General features: G+C 35.0%; 1 protein-coding gene across 4 annotated transcripts in view; it reads left to right on the top strand.

Moving 5' to 3' along the window:
* The window catches only part of FKTN (fukutin), an 88886-nt gene that overhangs the window by 26928 nt on the left and 44200 nt on the right, over positions 1-17758 (top strand). For 2 of the 4 annotated variants that reach the window (XM_070459349.1, XM_020869451.2), the window contains exons 7-9: positions 4365-4494; positions 6460-6593; positions 8018-8145. In XM_070459349.1, the coding sequence (XP_070315450.1) occupies positions 4365-4494; positions 6460-6593; positions 8018-8145 (392 nt within the window). Of the gene's footprint in view, positions 1-4364; positions 4495-6459; positions 6594-8017; positions 8146-15808; positions 15947-17758 lie in introns of those variants that run through there. The other 2 variants (XR_002309120.2, XM_070459350.1) reach the window with 2 other exon arrangements.

The raw sequence follows: 17758 nt of genomic DNA, 5'->3' as shown, positions 1-17758 counted from the left end.
ACTTTACTTCCATCACCTGTCACATCCACAACTGGGTGGTGTTTTTGCTTTGGCTCTGTCTCATCATTCTTTCTGGAGTTATTTCTCCATTCTTCTCCAGTAGCATATTAGGCACCTACTGACCTGGAGAGTTCATCTTTCAGTATCATGAGAATAGTGTCATGTTTTTTTAATTCCATATTTTCAATTCTGATTTTGAACTTTTAAGGGCAACCATCAGTCAGCATTTGAATCAGGAATATGGATGACAGATGCTCAGAGGGCTAGTCAGCTTATCATAGCCTCATACTTCTGGTGTTTAAAGTACAGCAAGGCAGGAATGCTATCAGCAGGTTTCTCTTCATAACAGGGTCAACTGGAACTTTGTATTCATTCTTCATTGTGTTATTTGTGTCCTTCACTTACAACAAGACAGACTCTTGATTACTAATTTGTTTTCCCCGTCTGCTAATGTATTGTTATTACTGATGTAGACTGCCTAATGAGATTGATAGCTTAAAAAAAAAAACTTATCCTCGTAAATGCTTTATTCTTTGTCATTTCTTATGTTAGAACCAGGACGGTCAGTTTTCAAATTAAAGTGCACATACATAACTTTGAACACTTGATGGCGCCAAACAGTCTTAAATACAATGCCTGGTGTTTAAAAAAAAAAAATTAATGTAGTAATCTACTAGATCTCACAGAGCAGCCTTCTAACTTTCCTTTTTTAAAATAGTAATTTTTGGAAACATTTTCAAACCTTCAGAAAAGTTACGCATGCAATACAAATAATTCCTTTTCCTTAACCTTGTGGGAGTTATTTGTTGCTGTCTACTGCACAACTTCAAATAATTTAATATTTCTTAAAAACAAGAACATTCTCCTAATATCTTAATACAAAAATCAGGAAATAACATAAAGATTATTATCACTTAATCCTTATTCAAGTTTTGCTAATTATCCTAATAATGAACATTATAATAAAAGGATCTAGTTCAGAATCACATGTTGTGTTTATTTTCTGTCTCTTTAGTTTCCTTAAATCTGGAACAGTTTCACAATTACTTTTTAACATTTATGACTTTGATACTTTGGAAGATTACATGCCAGATATTTTGTAAACTGTCCCTTGTTTGGGGTTTGTGTGGTTTTTCCTCATGTTACATTGATGTTGTACACCTTTAGTAAGAATAACACAGAAGTGATTCTGTGCTTTTGCTTTATCCTGTCAGGTGCTGCTTGATTTTGATTTGCTCCATGTGGATGCCCACATCACCTGCTCAGGCCCCGATACCCATGCCAGGATACCGCAGTTCACTTTCTTGCTATGCCTCATGTGATGGCTCTAGTTTAGAAGAGTCCAGGAAGGGAAGGAGAACAGAGGGAAGTGTCTTCTGACTTCCTTTATTTACTTAACTATTTTCTCAGTACCAAGAAGCATAGGATAATACATATTTTTCTGCACCTGGTTTTGTCTCAGCAGCAGCCGTCAAAAAATAATTGGTGAGCTCCAGTGTGTTGAGTTACAGTAAAAAAAAAAACAGAGAGGATATGGAAATATCTGGACCCTTAGTTCAAGAATATCTAGAAAGCTATATTCATATCCTCTTCTACTACACTGCTCTGAGACCTGGGGCAAATTTCTGAGCCTTAGGTTCCTCATCTATGAAATGAGTGGGCATCTTCTGTTATCTTGTTATTTTTAATCTATATTTTCGGGAAAGATTTGGAGAAAGGTTGCCTGAACAGGAAAGATCAAATATGACGTGGTATTTAAATTAGGATTCAGTCTTTTTTGAAACGCATGATAGTCCCAAGATTTACATGAGGCATTTTAAATGAAAAAAAAATTATGTTTGCTCAGTTGTGTCTGACTCTTTGTGACCCCATGGTCCATAGCCCACCAGGCTTCTCTGTCCATGAGATTCTCCAGGCAAGAGTACTGGAGTGGGTTCCCGTTCCCTTCTCCAGGAGATCTTCCCAATCCAGGGATCAAACCCAGGTCTCCTACATTGCAGACAGACTTCTTACCGTCTGAGCCACCAAGAAAGCCCTATGTATAACTGTAATTTTTAAAGTCCATAACAGATGTAAAGGGTGTATAGGTATATACATGTTTATATTTTAACACATATGAGGGTCAGTTCTAAGGAATGGAATTTCTGGGAGTGTCATGTTATTAAAGGTATGTCACAGAGGTGGGAGTATGTCCATGCAGGGGCAACCTTAATTGGACATAACTATCAGAGTAATATTTTTGTAGAACATAAGGTTTTCATTTCTATTATTTAATTTGATCTTTTCAGCTACTCTGTGAAATAAGCCAAGATTCACCATTAACCTTTAAGAAAACTAAGGTTTCAAGATGTAAAATGTAAGGTCTTGAGATGTAAGTCACAGTCATTATTGGCGGAGCATGGACTAAATTCTGTGTCTCTAAAGTCCTAGCTCTAGGCTTTTCTCCCTGCAGCAGGGGTAAGAGCATGCATCTCATTCCAGTCATATGTCCTAACAGCATTATGGCTCTGAGGATGTTTTCATATTAAAGAGATCCCATATACTTTCATATCGAAGAGATCCCATATATGTATTCTGGAGAATGTAGTTTATCTAAAGGAATCCCTCTTTTTTCCTAGGAATGCTTTTTGCTTGAAATATATATTCCTTGTAGGAACTATGTTTCCTCCTGTTGTAAAAGAATGCCATGATGTTTTAGGATACTGTTGGCATGGGAGGGGCTTAATCAGTCATTTATTCGTTTACCCATTTATCAGTATGTGTTAGTCACATATTATATGCTAGGTACCGTTTTAAATTTGTATATACACTGATGGAGAGATGCAGTACCTGCCCTCAAGGAATCATCTTTATAGCCTGTTGGAGGAAGTATAAATAGAATCAGCAGTTAGAATGAAATATGATAAGGGAGAATGGGCAGGATAGGTGAAGGGGATTAAGAGATATAAGCTTCCAGTCATGGGTATGTAATGTACAAAATAGGGAATATAGTCAGTAATATTGTAATAGCTCTGTATGGTGACAGATGGAAGCTAGAGTTACCACGGTGATCATTTTGTAATGTATGAAAATATTGAATCACTGTCTTCTACACCTCTATGAAAATATTTAATCACTATGTTCTGTACCTGAAGCTAGTATAATATTGTATGTAAATTATACTTCAATTAATAAAGAAGCCCTTGATCTTTTGTACATCAAAAAATCAAAAAAGAATTAAATATAATAATTATAGTGAAAGTATATAAAAATGGTAACTTATGAGCTCATTGAACAGATTATTTCATTGGTCTGTGTCTACATATCTAGTACCAAACATAATTTTTTGCTCTCTAATGTTAAACTGAAGAGGAGTCCTGGAAGAATAAATATATTTGTATTCCTAGGAAAATCAGAGATTGTTTTTCAGAGGGTGGAACTGAAACATGCAAGATTTTATTAGTCAAGGGCATTTCAGACAAAGGAAACATGTTATGAAGACACAGAGGCTTGAAAAATTGTGGCGTATTTGGCGAGTGAAATATGAGGAGGGTGGAGATAAAGGCCGGACAAGTAGTCTAGACCTAAACACAGTGACCTTGCCTGTCATGCCAAGAAGTTAAGATTTTGTCCTGTAGGTAGTGAAGCATTAGTGAAGAACTTACAGTTCTTTCTTCAGTTCCAGAACCCCCTAAAAATGAAGAAAAGTGAAGAGACTATAAATAAATGACTAGTATTTGTATAGAATTTAAAAATTTGTGAGACATTTGTCTGTCATCCATTATCTCATTAAATTTTCACAACCGTCTTGCAGACTATAGTTATTATCCTTTAATTACTGATGAGAAAATTATATGAGAGAGGTTTGTTTTTTCATTCTCTCCTTCATTCAGGCACTGTTTTAGACATTGAAGATACAGTAATAAACAAAATGAAGTCCCTTTCCTCATAGAGCTTATTTTCTTCTGAAGTGATATGCCCAGGGTCACAGCTAAAATGAAGTGAGATTAGACTTGAGCACAGTCTGCTTCAAAAATTCCATGTTCTTTCTACTATACTATTCAGTCCTAAAGAGCATTTATACTAGTGGATGAATCATTGAACGCATTGTACTTCAGATATGCCTGTAACTCTCTTAATTAGCCTTCTTTTCCCGTAAAACTACAATGTATAAAACTCACCCTTTGGGAATCCTGATTATATTCCTTCCTCCTTTAACTTGGCTCTCCTAGAATCTGCTGTTTATAGTCTTTTTAATGTGTGACTAACAAGGAATTCTGAAGTTATAATATGAAATTAGTTTTCAAATTTAATTTGGATGTCACAGAAATATTTCTGGTAACTTAGAAATGGCTATAGTAGCTTACTATTTGTTATATCTGTAGCAATACCTTGATGATAACACTGTGGAAGCTATGACCTTTCGGAAGCATGCAAAGGAATTGTTGCAACTAGCAGCCAAAACATTAAAGAAGTTGGGAGTACGGTTCTGGCTGAGCAGTGGAACTTGTCTAGGTAAAATTCTTCTTGCTTTTCATTTGTCTTTTTGACATTTCATCCTCCTTGGCTTTAGTGATGACTGCTTGAGATGACAAAACATCGGTGGTATTTGAAGTGTCATATTTATAGACAGAATAAACACAGTGCAAGGAGCAAGGATTTATTGATTTTTTAAAAAAGAAATAGCTTCAAAATCATAAAACAGAATTAGGAAGGCCATGTTGTGTTTCCCAAAATAATGTGTATAAAATTTATATCAGAACATGTAGACTACATGTGATCCTCAGGTAATCTTTAGATTAGCATTTTATTATTTCTACCCATAGGTTGTTATTCTCTTTAAAAAGAAACTGTATTCTGTTTCTTTACATACAAACAATACAGACAACTTGCATTGCACCAAAAGTTTCTAAGAGCAAGTTTTTTGTAAGAGAAACAATGAAGGGGATGTTAAAAGTTCTTTCACAAATCTTTTCCACATCATGATGGTATCACTGATTGAACATCACTGTCTTACCACATTCTGCTTATCCTGAGATGGGAAAGTGTAGAATTCAAGAAAGATTTCCAAATCTCTTTCCACTGTTCATTAGATCAAACTTCTTTGGAATATAAATTATTTAGAATCATAAAATTTTTTTTATTCTTTCTTGTTTATAATGATAACTGATTATAACTGTTTTTGTTCCCTCTTAGTTATAACTATTTGTACAAAAGTTAATTCTGCTCCTGCTTTTAGAGGGCTAATCATATAATTTATTTAGTTTGAGATGTTTTGAGAATGAAAGGAGTGCTGTTAGTAATTATGGTACAACAGGTATAAACAGGGATATATGGTTATCCTGTCATTTAAGCTTTGTGGAAAATTTACATTGTTCTTCCTGTCAAGGAGTTTACAGCTAGGGTAAGCTACCTCTGCCCTTCGCCCTGCACAAAAAAAAGTACATCTCGTTTATACAATACATGCTCTAAGGTTTAACTTTTTGAAGCAAGATTGTTTTGTGGATTGTTACCAAAATTATTCTTAATCATTTGTCATGATATCTTTTGAGTTCTTAGCTCCATAAGGACATTTATAAAATGAGAGAAGTTGGATTAGGTGATATTTAAAGTGCCTTCCATTTTTTTCTTTTTTTCATTCTTAATAATTTGTGGTTTTTTGATAGATGTGGATTATAGATTTTTCTTAAACTAGATGTGAGATCCTGTGCTTGACTTCTAAAGATCTATGTTAAAACTGAAATTAAAGTTTAGAATTTCAAACAGTATTTCCCAAAGGTAATTGTAGACATTTGTTTACTTTTTGAATACTTTGAGTGGAAGGAGTAGAAGGATAATAAGGGAAAACCCAGAGCCCTTAGTAATATTAAGGTATAAAGTTTTTTCCTTTTAGAAAGTACAATAGCACCTAACTTAGAGGTAGATGCATAGTAAATATGTAGACATATCTTTGGATGATATGTTGAAAATTGAGGTTGATACTGCTCTTCTTTTTTATATGGCCCATCACACATTCAGAGCTATTAAGTTCTACAAATTACTGCTTAGGAAAGGAATATTGATTAAGCAAAAGAATTAAATTATGTTTTTAGCATATCTTAAAAGCAACCTTCATCATAGATTTATGAGTAAACATTTAAAGAAGTAACAGTGTTTTAAATGAATGGCTCAGTTAACATTATTAAAGCTAATAGTTTATTCAGAAATTAAAGTACATCATGAAAAGTCTTGAGGTTGCTGAGTGCTCAGAACAGGTAAAGGAAGGAGGGAATAAAAGAAATACTCTTCAACAATTGGCTCCTATGATCATAAATATTAAGTTGGGATCTAATTTAAAAATTCTGATAAAGCACATTAAATCTAATCCTGTGAAATAAAATACATTGTTACAAAGACTGTCCATTCTAATAATTACTAATTATTTCCAAACTTAAGTTTTTAAAAAAGTTTTCTTATTCCTTTTTTTTTCTTTTTTTTTAGGATGGTATCGGCAATGCAGCATTATTCCGTATAGTAAAGATGTTGACCTAGGAATTTTTATACAGGATTACAAATCTGATATTATTTCAGCATTTCAAGATGCAGGACTCCCACTCAAACACAAATTTGGGAAGGTCAGTAATGAAAATGCTTCACTTCATTAGTAACATGTTTCAAAAGTAAAGTTTATATTAAGCAACTCAGAGATATTTCATGTAGCATTTTATCATTCAGTATTGGTCAGAATGAGTTCAGCAGAAAATTATTACCACTTGTGACTTCTGCACTATTTAAGGAAAACTAGAAAAGCTGGCTTTTTATTGACCATGAGAAAGTGAAAAGGATCTTGGACTCTTGAAGAATTTATTGCCATTACATTAGGGAACAACATAACGTAATAATTAATTAATATAATAAGTAAGAATCCCACCTACCCTACCTGAAGTGTCATTTATTTTTTTTGTTTACATAGACATCATATTATTATCACCTCAAAACATTCCATTGATTGCTAAGGACTCAAAATACAGAATCATTTCAAACATTACTTGGGTTTCTTATTTATTTCACATGTCCTAGGTAATAGCAATTTTCTCACAGGTCAACTTGAATAGGTCATTGTGGCTTAGATGAAATCTCCTTTTAGATAATTTAATTCCTATAGCCTAAGCCTATGATCCCTGGCAATCACCTTACTCTTAATGCGCTTGTTCCCAGGGAGGTGTTGTCCTGGAAAGCAAGAAGAAGTATGTTCTGTTTGTGGAAAATTACTTCCTTCATCATAATCATTTTAGTTTATTTAAAAATTTAATTAAGTATCTTCCTGAGGTCAAAGTCAAAGCAATAGAACTCTAGTCGTTTAGCAAATGACTTAACATTTCCTTAACAGCCAGTCTCTGCCTGGCACTGTGCTCGGCATGTGTGGCAAAGGTGAATGAGATACAGTGCGAGGAGCCCCCTGTCCACCTGAGAGAAAACGTGCCTAAACATTTCAGTGGCTAGCGCTGGAACAGGCAAGTGTACCAAGTCCAATGGGCACTTGGAGGATAGGTTCGTAGGATAAGTTTCTTAGGGAAATGCTCTCAGAATTCTTTGTACTTTTATTTCTTCTCTTTTTGTATATATAATGTAATGATATATGGGTTTCTATACTACATTTACGTAAGTACTTAGTTATTGATTATAATGATTTACTTCCTGATAGTTTTACTTGGTCATTAAAGGGAATAATTTTTCTTTGATTACTTTTCTTTTTTCATCAGAAAGGAGCTCTGGAACAGGATGTTTTGCAGAGTGATCCTTTAACTACTACAAGTCATGTATTCTGAGTTGTCATCAGTTCTAAAAAGCAACATTATTTTATGTACATTTAAGAAAGAAATCTAATGATTGTGTGCTACTAATGCATCCCAATTTCAGAGATGCTCCAGCGTGAAAAAACAGTTATCTTAAAACCTATACTCTCTCCATATAAACCATAAGAATCTTTTTTTCTTTTGATTTTAAAAAATGTTATTTCCTTTGTTTCAGTCTGTAAAGGTTTTCATCTTCTCCCTAGGTAGAAGACAGCTTGGAATTGTCTTTCCAAGGAAAAGATGATGTAAAACTTGACATTTTTTTCTTCTATGAAGAGACTGACCATATGTGGAATGGAGGCACTCAGGCCAAAACAGGAAAAAAGTTTAAGTATGAATCAGATAAGTTCTTACAAAGGGGGCTTTAGAAATAACTGCAGAAGGTAGAAGTAAGGAAGTAACTGAAAATGGGGTGAGATGGAGAATGACCATCAAGGCTCCACTGTTAGCTGATACTTCTCAGCTTCCCAAAGAGTTCCCCAGTTTTGCTTGAGAAGTGAGGATACCTATAAGGACTGAGGAAGTGCCCCTGGATTTGTCACTGCAAAAAGTCATTATAATTAGAAGCCCTTGTGTCATCAGAAAGGGAAAACCAAAATAAGGAACAGAAAATTAGGCCCATATTCTGAGCCAAAAAACTAATTGGCTGCTAGAGCTGTTGGAACTTGATAATTTGATGAGAATGGGTAAGGATCAGTAAGAAGGGAATAGTTAAGGTGAAGTGAAGTTTAAGTGAGGAGATTGGGATTGGCTGGAACTGAGGTCATGAATGCTGGGCAAGCTCTGGAATGTGCCTTTAGCATAGACTGAGGCCCATTCTTTAAAGGATACTTTAAAGGATACATTTAAAGAATAGGTAGTTAACAGCCACCACATTTTGTCAAATGTAAGGTGATATGCACTGTAAGATGTACCATTATTGTATGTGCTAACAAGAAAGGAAAGACACTGCTAATTATAATCTTTTTTAAGACACCTGATTCAGATAGAAAATTATAGGGGGAAAGTGTCTCAATTCTGAATTAATTGATGGACTACAATATATTAGACTGGCATTTTGAGCTTTTTTTTTTTTAATGCTGCCGTAGTCAAACTCTTTGATTACAAAAGACAAAAATATAGAGTAACTGTGTATATACCCTTTATGATGCAGTTGGCCTGTTCACAGTTCTGAGAGAGAATGAATGTGAACTTGAACCCAAAGAATGTGGGCTCTGAAGTCAGGCAGACCTGGAAAATGTCAGCTTCACCCTAACTAATTGTAGCCTTTAGCTTTTTTGAACATTAATCTCATACTACTGTAGGTCAGGGACTGATGTGAACATTTTTCGTGTATTAACACATCTAATCCTCGTAACAACCATAGATAGTCTGTGAGGCACTGAGAATTTAAGTCATTTGTTCAACATCACAGCAAATAAGTCAGGCAGCAGCCTGTCTCTGGAGTTCATACCTTTTATCACTACCCCCTACTGCCTCCCTAATACACCTGACTGTATGAGGCACTTAGTGTAATACTTACCCTTATTATCAGTAAGTGGTGGTTACCTTTGTTATAATTGTCTAATGTTATTAATATTATGATTGCTAGTGTGACTGCTGTCATTGTTGTCATTATTATGGTTCTTATGTCATTCTTACTGGTTCTTATGACCAGGAGCGTAGATTTACCTCACCAACGAGCTGAGATTAGGGCTTCTGTCACTGAGTAAACTTGAGCCATCGGGCACACTGGGCAATGATCTGTGGCACAGAAGAATAATTCCAAACGCAGACTGGTTTCTCCTGGATATATAGACATTACATACTTTATTTGAAGGCAAGGAGTCTCCATGTAGTATTAACCTTGTTCTGGAGATTTGAGAATAATCCAAACCTTTTTTCTCAAAGTCATGAAGTATCCCCAAATTGATATGATCCTGGAGTGTGTTCCTGAAGCTCATATATTATAAAAAATTATTTTGCTTTGTGACAACAAATACCTTCATGCTAAGTAAGCTCTGATTATAAGACAAAAATACTTAGTAAGTTAATAAATATATAGTTGATACTCTCACTATGGCTAAGTGAATAGGGAGGTGTTTTTTTGATGTTTAGCTAGTTTGTTTATTAAAATATAATAAAAATGCAAAACTTAATGTATAATTTCCAGACTTTTAAAAAAAACAGCTGTGAGATAGTATAGCATAGAAATTAAAAGCATGGAGCCAGTCTGTTTGCTTTTGGATCCCAGCTCTCCATTTTATAAGCTAGTTATTTAACTCACTGTTCCTAAATTTCCTCAAATGTAAAATGAGAATAATAATAGAAATTGCTATATAGAATGGTTTTAATAACTTAGGTAATCCACAAAAAGGGTTTTGAAGAGAATTAAACATATCTTGAGTGCTAAGAAGCTATTAGTTGCTATTATTAATACTCTCAGTAGCAGTAAAGAAAACTATTCTTCTTCTTAGTCTTATAAGAAATTTATAGATCAGAAACCTGTATAATTATCTCAATATTAAACTGCCACATCTGTTCTAAGAAACCTCATGAGAACGTCACCTTTTGTTTCTGGAGCTTGTGTTATAATCCTGTTATTCTTAATTTTTCTTCTAAAGCTTGGATTTCTTTCTTCCCACTGGCATGATCCCATGTCAAACCTCAAAAGAACTGTGCATTTCTAACCACTACATCTCTGGCTAGAAAAAGCTTCTTTCATTCTGCTTTAACTGCTCTTTATGGTAGCAGTGTTTGGGAAGTGTGAAGTGTTCTGATTATTTAATGAGAGAAATGAACAGTGATAGAACTGCCTGGACAGATGGTTTGAGTCCCAGATTTTCTATCATGTTACTGTGACCTTAAAAGGCAGAGAAAAGAACAGGGGATGGTTGTGAAGAGTAGTTTCTTTGGAAGATTCTCCCAGCCATATGCCATTTTCATTCTTTTCAGCACTATTTACTGTAAGAAACTGTAGAATTATCACCACTACTATTCCTAGAGGGAAAAATCTTTAAAGCTAGTCTAAGGGTCTTTTTATCTTTATAATATTCTACTTTTTATTCATGTGTAGTTTATTCTGAGAAAAAACTTAATGATAATATAGAATACTTACTGTTTTTTAATGGCTCAGATAGTTAAGGATCTGCCTGCAATACAGAAGACCTGGGTGGGGAAGATCCCCTGAAGAAGAGAATGGCTACCCACTCCAATATTCTTGCCTAGAGAATTCCATGGACAGAGGAGCCTGGCGGGCTTCAGTCCATGGGGTTGCAAAGTCAGACGTGACTGAGCAACTAACATTTTCACTTTCACCGTGTTTTATAAAGCCGAAGAGGAGCTCAGGAAGGAAGCAAAAGGTTCCCCCTTTTAAAACTTTGCTCTGCATGCCTTCAGAATGATGTTTTGGTCATAAGACTGAATTATCATTACAATATTGATAGCAAATGATAAAGCTATAGCTACCAGGGTATCTACCTATATATCAGGCACTATGATAGGTGTTTTATGATCTACTCTCAGATCATCCTCACATGTTTCCTGTGGGTTAGATATTCTCACTCCCAGTTAGATATGAGGAATCTAAAGCTCAGAAAAGTGAAGTAACTTGCTCAAGGTTCTCTGGCCATTAGTGATAGGGCCAAGATTTAACTTAAAACCTGTTGGATTTTTAAGCCCAAATGCTTCCATCTAAGAGTTAATAGGTCAAATGAGTTAATACATGGAGTAATGCGTGTAGAACAGTACCTGGCACATAGTAAGTACTGTGTAAGTATTAGCCACAGCTGCAACTGCCATTACCGTATTATTATTCTTTTCCTGTTACTTCTCGTGTTACCCTGGTAGAAGTATAGGACATTCAACACAGTGTTAACTTGTGTTAGTTACTCTGGGTAAGCATTTTTTTCCCAGGTCTCATATTTCTTCCATCTTTAGTTCTTAGTCTAAGCCTGTACTTTCACCTAAAATCCAAATTCTCTTCTTAAATATTGTCTAGATTTTTAATATTTACCTTTCTTTTCCAAGTTTCAATCACCAGTGATAAAAGATCATGAATAAATATATTAACCTTGCCTCCAGATGTGAAATTTTCATTCCACAACTTTACAGTTCTTATAGATGCTGCTCAGATTCCTCTGGATTATTTCTTTCCTTCACATCTGAATCAACTAATATAAGTGGAGGCCAGAAGTTTAAGAGGCAATAGTGTCATAACAAAAATTAACTTCTATTGAATAGTTACTATGTTCTAGAAACTATGCCAAGTTTTTATATACATCTTCTCATTTAACCCACACCACAAATTTATAAAGGAGGTTTACTGTCACCCTCATTTTATGGGTGAGGAAATTAAGGCAGAGCTAAGACTCAGACTTGGGCCATATCACTTCAGAGCCTGTATTCCAACCTGCGTACAATACACTGTCACCACAATCTCAGTCATATTGTTAATACTCTCTCCGTGAAAAGAGCCCTTCTGTTTATTGACATTGTCAGAATATTACAGCTACCTCTGTATCCGCTGATAGAAAATTTACTACCCCGGGGCTAGTTGTGGGTTCCTTAGACCTTCTGTTATATTCAGCTTCTGCTTATTGTATAGATCTTCAAAAAAAATTGGATTTGTCCTCTGTGGGACTAGACTTATCCAAGTGTGACTCCTATATAATTTAACCTTTCATTTCTGAAGAACTTATTTGCTAACTGCTATGTGCCAAGGATTCTGATGTGAATATAACTTAGTTTCTGCTCTCAAGAATCTCATAATCTAGACCGTGAAACAGATATTAAAGTACTCTGTCGGCAGAACATGATTTAAATAGGTGTCATGTATCGTTGAGATACAGATCAACTCTATCTAGAATTAATGACAAGGAAGTGTGGCATAAAATACAGAGAAGTGTGTTAGATAGACTTGGGAGGAATATGGAGAAGGGTCTAATAATAGGTTTATTTAACTATTTTTATATTTAGATTGTTTCCATTTTTTATTACTGAAAAATTCCGTGAGCATCTTTGTACATTAAGTGTAAGTTTTACTAGGGATTGTTTCTTTGAATAGATTCCCAGAAGTAGAATTACTATTATTGTTTGATCATGCTGTTTGAGAAATAGAGGGGTAATTGGGTAATCTTCTGATAACAGTAAAAGTACAAGATTTTATCCTCAGTGTTTTGTTTTATCCTTTGACTCTTTTAATGCACTTTGCAGATCTACAGGCCTCCTCAGTCGTCTTTGTCAGCATGCTTTATTCTCCCTGCCTTTTTTCCCCTATTTGTTTTTAAATAGACAGCTAATTTTGTGATAATTTTAGATTCACAGAAAAGAAAATAATATAATGAGTTTCTGGATACAGTCATCCAGTTTACTTTAATGTTAACATATTGTTACCATGGTATTTTTGTTAAAACCTCGAAACCAGTCTTGGTGCATTACAGTTAACCAAACATTATCTGTTCTTCACCAGCTTTTCTACTAATGTCATTTTTCTGCTCCGGGATCTAATCGAAGATCCCACATTGCATTTAGACCCCAGTCTTTTGAAACTTGATTTGGTCCAAGATTTTAAGTATGTCCTTAGTAGTTTTATTAGGTTATTAGACGTCATTCCATGTCCCAATTCTGCTATGCGAGGATATTGAGTTGCCTCCATTTTGAAGTTGCTCTTCAGTTCCTCTAAATGGAAATAAATCTCCTCTTCCTTTGAATTTCCATAGATTTTTCTTTTCTGTTTACCTCTCTTGTGCTGTATTTAGGTACTTTTGCTGATTTATCCGTCCTTTCTGAGTTATAGGTAAAATCAGTCCTGATACATCTATCAGGCTGAGTGACCTGAGCATTACTGGAAACTAATATCAGGTCCTCTCAAACACAGTCTTGTAGTGTTTCCTCAAGATGTAAGGGTGACCCTAGATTGATGACTTGATCCAACCTAGCACCTTTGGAGAATCAAAGCCATGAAGTTGTTACCTGTTATTTTCAGTCACTGCTTCAAAAGAAGTGAAAGTGGTGTTGGTTGTTGAATCCCCACTCATAGGCTCTCTTAGTTCCATAGATTGATAACTATGCTTCCATAGTTTTAGCTCTCAAAAAACACATTTCTTTTGAGTACTTACAGCTGTAAAGCTAAAAAGACAGATTTGAATAATTTCTTTAAATGAGTGCATTTAAAACATTAGCTTTTCTAAAAGTGATGTCATATTTCCTATTCTGTTTATACCTTCATATTTTACAACATTTAGACTATAGTCCTTGTTAATTAACCTCCAAACCATCAAGGGGAACACTCAACACATATTATACGGTAATTGTATTCTTATACATTATATAGAAGTGGCAGTTCTTTATTTAATATTTTTGAAGAGGCGATCACCTCGTAATGAATAAATAGTCAGCTCTTTACTTATGTGAAATAAACTTTGTTTTTAAGACAGATTTTGTTGTTTGAATATAAAGGAGACTCTATGATGTTGTATTCTGAAAGAAATGAAAACAAATTTTCATTAAAATTTTAAAGTGTTCATAGCAGTTTTATTTATGGTAGCCAAAAAATGAAAACAACCCCAATGCCCATCTTTTGGTGACCAAATAAACAAGTTATGATATGTTCAAACAATGGAATTCTGCTTAGCAAAAGAGAGGAACCAACTACTAATACATGCAGTAACATGGATGAATCTCTAAAACCTTATGTTAAGTGGAAGAAGTCAGATAGGCAGAATATGTACTATGTACCTGCATTTATTTGAAATTGTAAAGCAGGCAAAAAGTAGGCAAAAGCAGTCAAAAATGTAAAAAGGTCATTGATCACCAGGGGCCAGGGTGGATTGACTGTATGCCTGCCAAAGAAGCACAGAGAGCTTTAGGGAAGCAGGGTGGTAGAAATGTTTTATATCTTGATTATTTTAGTGGTAACCCAGGTATATATATATCTGTCAAAACTTGAAGTGGGTGCTTTTCATTATGTGTAAATTGCACCTTGAAAAACTGATTTAAACGATTGAAAAAGAAAAACAAAAAAATGTATGACTTAGAAAATTGATGCTAAGAGAAAGGAGCCCAAGATCACAGGTTGAAACAAGAGGATATCTGGGACCAGAAGCCATGAATTTGATCAAGGCAGACCTAATTGCAATGATAAACTTGGAGCCTTTTGCATCTGCTTGGATAAATTGGATAATCTGAGATCAAAATAAAAGAAGCCTTTTATATGTTTAGTATGAAATTGGAATCATAACTTAATCTCCTTTTTTTTATTATCTTATATCCAAAAAGGAATACTATACAGGTTGTCTGAGACAAAGCAAGCACAGCTGGAGTCTTATTACTTGTTGTTGAGCTAAAGATATAGTTTTTGAAAGTTATGCAGTAGAAATAAAAATGTCCAGAGGCTTTGTCCTGTGACCTTAAAGAAAAGTTTTGTGCATGCTTTAAATGAATAGATTTTGATATGGTTGTTATGCATATGCATTCAGGTGTTAAATGATACAGGCTTTAATTTGTCTACTCATTGGTGATATAAATTTCTTCTAGTTCTCTAGTTTAGTTCTGTCCTATGGAGATTGCATAGGAGAGTTTGCCAATAGAATATGGAACCACTCTGTTCACAGTGGAAGTCAGTGGAAAACACAAGATTCAATGAGTAGAATTTTATCTTATAAAATATATATATGCTATATATATATTCATTATATGTTAGAAGTTTGTGACAGGATTAGTGTATGGGATCAATAAAAACCTCAGAAAGACTATATTCTAGCCCAGTCACTGAAAAGTTTGTTAGCCGTGTCTCTATTATGTCTTTTGCTTCTGTATTATCTGTGGAGGGATTGTGAGGAGTTTAGTGGAAGAGATGGTTCAAAAAATACTAGTCAGCATGCTGTAACTTTGGTTTTCAAGAGTTGATTCTTAGAAATGCTTAGAAAACTATGGGCAGAGTCGATGCTAATGGCATGATTAATGTGGCAGAGAATTCTTACTTTGTCATATTCCCTTTGCTCTAAATATTACAGATGGATATATCTAAAACACACAGCTGAGCTACAGGAGAATGGAGTAAATAATGAAAAAGCAGTATTTAAAGAGAATTTCTAAATTAAAGACAGATAAGCAGGATAAATTGAAGTGGGGAAAACCATTAGACCATTCAGGTATGACCTAAATCAAATCCCTTATGACTATACAGTGGAAGTGACAAATAGATTTTTGTTTGTTTGTTTGAATTTATTTATTTATTTATTTATTTTTCCCATTTATTTTTATTAGTTGGAGGCTAATTACTTTACAATATAGTAGTGGTTTTTGCCATACATTGACATGAATCAGCCACGGATTTACATGTGTTCCCCATCCCAATCCCCCCTCCCGCCTCCCTCTCCATCCCATCCCTCTGGGTCTTCCCAGTGCACCAGCCCTGAGCACTTGTCTCATGCATCCAACCTGGGCTGGTGATCTGTTTCACCCTTGATAGTATACTTGTTTCAATGCTGTTCTCTCAGAACATCCCACCCTTGCCTTCTCCCACAGAGTCTAAAATTCTGTTATGTACATCTGTGTCTCTTTTTCTGTTTTGCATATAGGGTTATTGTTACCATCTTTCTAAATTCCATATATATGCATTAGTATGCTGTATTGGTCTTTATCTTTCTGGCTTACTTCACTCTGTATGATGGGCTCCAGTTTCATCCATCTCATTAGAACTGATTCAAATGAATTCTTTTTAGTGGCTGAGTAATATTCCATAGTGTATATGTACCATAGCTTCCTTATCCATTCATCTGCTGATGGGCATCTAGGTTGCTTCCATGTCCTGGCTATTATAAACAGTGCTGCGATGAACATTGGGGTACACATGTCTCTTTCAGATCTGGTTTCCTTGGTGTGTATGCCCGGGAGTGGGATTGCTGGGTCATATGGCAGTTCTAGTTCCAGTTTTTTAAGGAATCTCCACACTGTTCTCCACAGCGGCTGTACTAGTTTGCATTCCTGCCAACAGTGTAAGAGGGTTCCCTTTTCTCCACACCCTCTCCAGCATTTATTGCTTGTAGACTTTTGGATAGCAGCCATTCTGACTTGCGTGTAATGGTACCTCACTGAGGTTTTGATTTGCATTTCTCTGATAATGAGTGATGTTGAGCATCTATATTTTCATGTGTTTGTTAGCTATCTGTATGTCTTCTTTGGAGAAATGTCTGTTTAGATCTTTGGCCCATTTTTGATTGGGTCATTTAATTTTCTGGAATTGAGCTTCAGGAGTTGCTTGTATATTTTTTAGATTAATCCTTTGTCTGTTTCTTCATTTGCTATTATATTCTCCCATTCTGAAGGCTGTCTTTTCACCTTGCTTATAGTTTCCTTTGTTGTGCAAAAGCTTTTAAGCTTCATTAGGTCCCATTTGTTTATTTTTGCTTTTATTTCCAGTATTCTGGGAGGTGGGTCATAGAGGATCCTGCTGTGATTTATGTTGGAGAGTGTTTTGCCTATGTTCTCCTCTAGAAGTTTTATAGTTTCTGGTCTTACATTTAAATCTTTAATCCATTTTGAGTTTATTTTTGTGTATGGTGTTAGAAAGTGTTCTAGTTTCATTCTTTTACAAGTGGTTGGCCAGTTTTCCCAGCACCACTTGTTAAAGAGATGTGACAAATAGATTTAAGGGACTAGATCTGATAGACAGAGTACCTGATGAACTATGGACAGAGGTTTGTGACATTGTACAGGAGACAGGGAGCAAGACCATCCCCAAGAAAAAGAAATGCAAAAAAGCAAAATGGCTGTCTGAGGAGGCCTTACAAATAGCTGTGAAAAGAAGAGAAGTTAAAAGCAAAGGAGAAAAGGAAAGCTATACCCAATTGAATGTAGAGTTCCAAAGAAAGGCAAGGAGAGATAAGAAAGCTTTCCTCAGTGATCAGTACAAAGAAATAGAGGAAAATAATAGAATGGCAAAGACTAGAGATCTCTTCAAG

This window comes from Odocoileus virginianus, chromosome 31 (genome assembly GCF_023699985.2).
Source record: "Odocoileus virginianus isolate 20LAN1187 ecotype Illinois chromosome 31, Ovbor_1.2, whole genome shotgun sequence".
NCBI classification, from domain to species: domain Eukaryota; kingdom Metazoa; phylum Chordata; class Mammalia; order Artiodactyla; family Cervidae; genus Odocoileus; species Odocoileus virginianus.
This window is presented reverse-complemented; position numbering and strand designations above follow the sequence as displayed.